Source organism: Arachis stenosperma, chromosome 10 (genome assembly GCF_014773155.1).
Source record: "Arachis stenosperma cultivar V10309 chromosome 10, arast.V10309.gnm1.PFL2, whole genome shotgun sequence".
In the NCBI taxonomy this organism is placed as follows: Eukaryota; Viridiplantae; Streptophyta; class Magnoliopsida; order Fabales; family Fabaceae; genus Arachis; species Arachis stenosperma.
The window spans coordinates 109,596,713-109,599,878 of NC_080386.1; the positions used below are offsets into that span (position 1 = coordinate 109,596,713).

The 3,166-nt window shown below is 44.0% G+C and overlaps 1 protein-coding gene across 1 annotated transcript; it reads right to left on the bottom strand.

Moving 5' to 3' along the window:
• Window positions 1–1,720: 1,720 nt before the first annotated feature.
• LOC130957454 (uncharacterized) lies at window positions 1,721–2,701 on the bottom strand. The gene is made up of 2 exons (XM_057884312.1): window positions 2,399–2,701; window positions 1,721–2,266 (listed from the first exon to the last, which is right to left on the bottom strand). The coding sequence occupies exons 1-2, from the start codon at window positions 2,699–2,701 to the stop codon at window positions 1,721–1,723; spliced, it is 849 nt and encodes a 282-aa protein (XP_057740295.1).
• Between the last annotated feature and the right edge of the window lie 465 nt (window positions 2,702–3,166).

Genomic DNA, 3,166 nt, shown 5'->3' on the forward strand with positions numbered 1-3,166 from the left:
GTCTCTCTCAGACCATGGTGCGCCAATTCTTTGGGTTGGGTTCACACTAGTATCATGTCTTTTAGTGACCCATGCATTGGCAAAGAACTCTTGCACCATTAGTAATCCAACTTCCGGGATAGGATTGGTTAGGACTTCCCAATCTTTTCTCCAGATTTCGTGTTGGATTTTTGGGTACTCATCCTTTTTTAGCCTAAAAAGGACTTCGGGGATCACCCTTTTCTCTGCCACTACTTCATAGAAGTAGTCTTGATGAGCCTTGATGAGGAATTTCTTCCTTTCTTAAGGTTCAGAGGTAAAAGCTATGGCTTTTCCTGTCCTCTTTCTAGAGGACTCTCCGACTTTGGGTGCCATGAGTGTGAATGGAAAGCAGAAAGCAAAGCTTTTCCAACACCAAACATAAAAACTTTACTCGTCCTCGAGCAAAATAACAAAAGAAGAAGAGAATAGTAGAAGAAGGAAGAAAGAGATGGAGAAGAGAGGGGGAAGAGGCTTCAGCCTTGTGTGTGAGAAGGGGAAGAAAAATATAGTGTAGAATGTAGAGTGTGAGAGAGATGAGATAGATGTGGTTGTGTGTGCATGAAGGGTTAAATGAGGGGGTATTTATAGGGGAAGGTGGGTTAGGGTTCGGCTATGGGGGAGGGGAGAAAGGGGTGGGAAAGGTTTAAATTTGAATTGGGTGGGGGTTGGTGGGAGTTATGATGGGTTTAGGGAAGTGTTTGTGTTGGGAAGAGGGAAAATAGGGTGTGGCTTTCAAGGTATAGAAAAGTGAGAGAGAGTGTGGGGTAGGTGGGGTAGGTTGAGATTCTGTGGGGCCCACTGGTCCTGAGAGGCTAGGAAATTCAAATTCTCTGCCCCCTTGTGGGCGTTGAACGCCCAGCCTTACTCCCTGGCTGGCGTCCAACACCAGCTTCTACTCCCCATAGGGCGTTTGAACGCCTAGGGACTCCCTTCCTGGCGTTCAACGCCAGGTCTCTGCTCCCTGTAGGGCATTGAATGCCCTTGCTACCTCCAAGGTGGCGTTCAACGCCAAGTCTCTGTTCCATGTAGGGCGTTGGACGCCAATGATGCCCCTTGGGTGGCGTTCAACGCCAGCTAGGGGTCTTTCCAGGGTGTTCTGCTCGTCCTCTTCCGTTGTACTTGTCTCTGTTCTAAGTACTGTACATGATCACAGACTTTAAAAATCAAAGGAAACAACTATGAAAGCAACTTAATATAACTCAAATAGAAATAAACTGAAGGAAAAATAGAAATACTCTAATCATGGTTGGGTTGCCACCCAACAAGCACCTCTTTACCGTCACTAGCTTGACAGACAACTCCTTTACGGAGATGGATACGGGCTCAGAACTTTGCCCCTTACGGTGAACTTCTTCCATGTGCTCTCATGAATGAGCTCCACATGCTCTAGAGACAGGATTCTATTCACAGTGTATGGAATGACTGGGTTATCCGTGAAGACAACTCTCATGCCAGGTAAGAAGCCTTCAATAGAGATCTTCTTGTCCCTCCAACCCTTAGGTACCTTCTTCTTGGTGCCTTCCTTCTCAGTGCTTGATGAAGATTGCCCAACACCAAACTTAGAGTTGGTGTCTGGGGGCTCTGTATAGCTCTGTACACAAAGAGAATGTTCGAATGCTATGTGCTGCACGGTGGTACCTCTTTTGTTAGAGGGGGAGTTAGGTTTGGACATCTTGAACAAGATGCAATCCTTATCCAACTACAGAACTAACTCTCCTTTTTCCACATCAATTGTAGATTTGGCAGTGGCTAGAAAAGGCCTTCCAAGGATGATAGACTCGTCCTTGCCCTCTCTAGTGTCTAGGATTATAAAGTCTGCAGGGATGTAAAGGTTTTCAACCTTTACTAAGACATCTTCTACCATGCCATATGCCCTTTTTAGGGTTTTGTCTACCATTTCTAAGGAAATGTTGGCATCTTGCACCTCTAAAATTCCCAGCCTTCTCATTACAGAGAGAGGCATGAGGTTGATGCTTGACCCAATATTGCATAAAGCCTTCTCAAAGGTTATTGTCCCTATGGTGCAGGGAATTAGGAAACTTTCGAGGTCTGGCCTCTTCTGAGGCAGCTTCTTCTGAACCAGGACACTGCACTCTTGGGTAAATACTGGAGATTCCTCCTCCAATGCCTCTGTTTCACAGAATTTGCCATGCAGCTTCATGAGGGTTTCCAAGTACCAAAAAATTTGCTCTTCCCTAGTTTTCACTGCCTCATCAGAATAGGAGTATTCTTCAAACTTCAAAATCTGTAATAGGGCAATCAAGGGAACTTCTATAGTCTTCTAATGAGCTCTGATTTTCCATAGCTCTTCAATAGGAGGGTCCTTAGTGGGCATTGAATTCCTATCCTCTCCTATTGTGGCGTTCAACGCTACAACTTGCTCCTCCTTGGGAGTTGAACGCCCAGCTATTCCCTTGCTAGCATTCAATGCCAGAAGCTCCTCTTCAGATTCGGCCACAGCTTCTATAGTGAGGGTCTTGCACTCTTCTTTTGGGTTTACTTCAGTATTATTTGTAAGAGTGTTAGAGGGAATCTTAGGAATCCTCTTGCTCAGCTGACCAATCTGTACCTCCAGATTCCTGATGGAGGACCTAGTCTCTGTGATAAAACTGTTAGTGGTCTTAGAGAGATCGGAGACTATGGTGGCTAAGTCAGAGAGACTCTGCTTAGAAGTCTCCATCTGTTGCTGAGAAGGTGGGAGTGGTCTGTGATGATTGGATTTTTGACGGTTTAGAATTTCACTAATGAAGTCTCGTTGTAAAGTATAGTTTCTAAACCAAACAATAATCCTTTCATATAAAAAGTTGTTTGTCACTAGTGCAAACCCCTAAAATTTATAAACCGAAGTATTGGAACCTCGGGTCGTTCTCCCTAGGAATTGTAATGAAGTGTCTTGTTATTGGTTGTGAATTATAATTGGGATTTTTTAAGATTTTGGACAAGAAATATAAATGGCAAAGAAAATAAACTACTCAACTATCAAAGCTCTTGGCAAGATATGAGAACTAGAAATCCTATCCTAGTTATCATTCTCAATTGTGATGAGAATTGTGTATTGCTCCCGCTTAGTTAACCTCTAATCATGGAGGAAAGTCAAGTGGATGAATCAATTTGATTCCTCAAGCCCTAATCATCTCCTAAAGGA

Excerpts from the sequence above, each read along its gene's own strand:
- LOC130957454 (XM_057884312.1), bottom strand. The coding sequence starts at position 2,701 with ATGGAGACTTCTAAGCAGAGTCTCTCTGACTTAGCCACCATAGTCTCC. Across the intron at positions 2,267-2,398 it reads CAACTCCCAAGGAGGAGCAA|ATTTTGAAGTTTGAAGAATA; the intron begins GTTGTAGCGTTG and ends GCCCTATTACAG.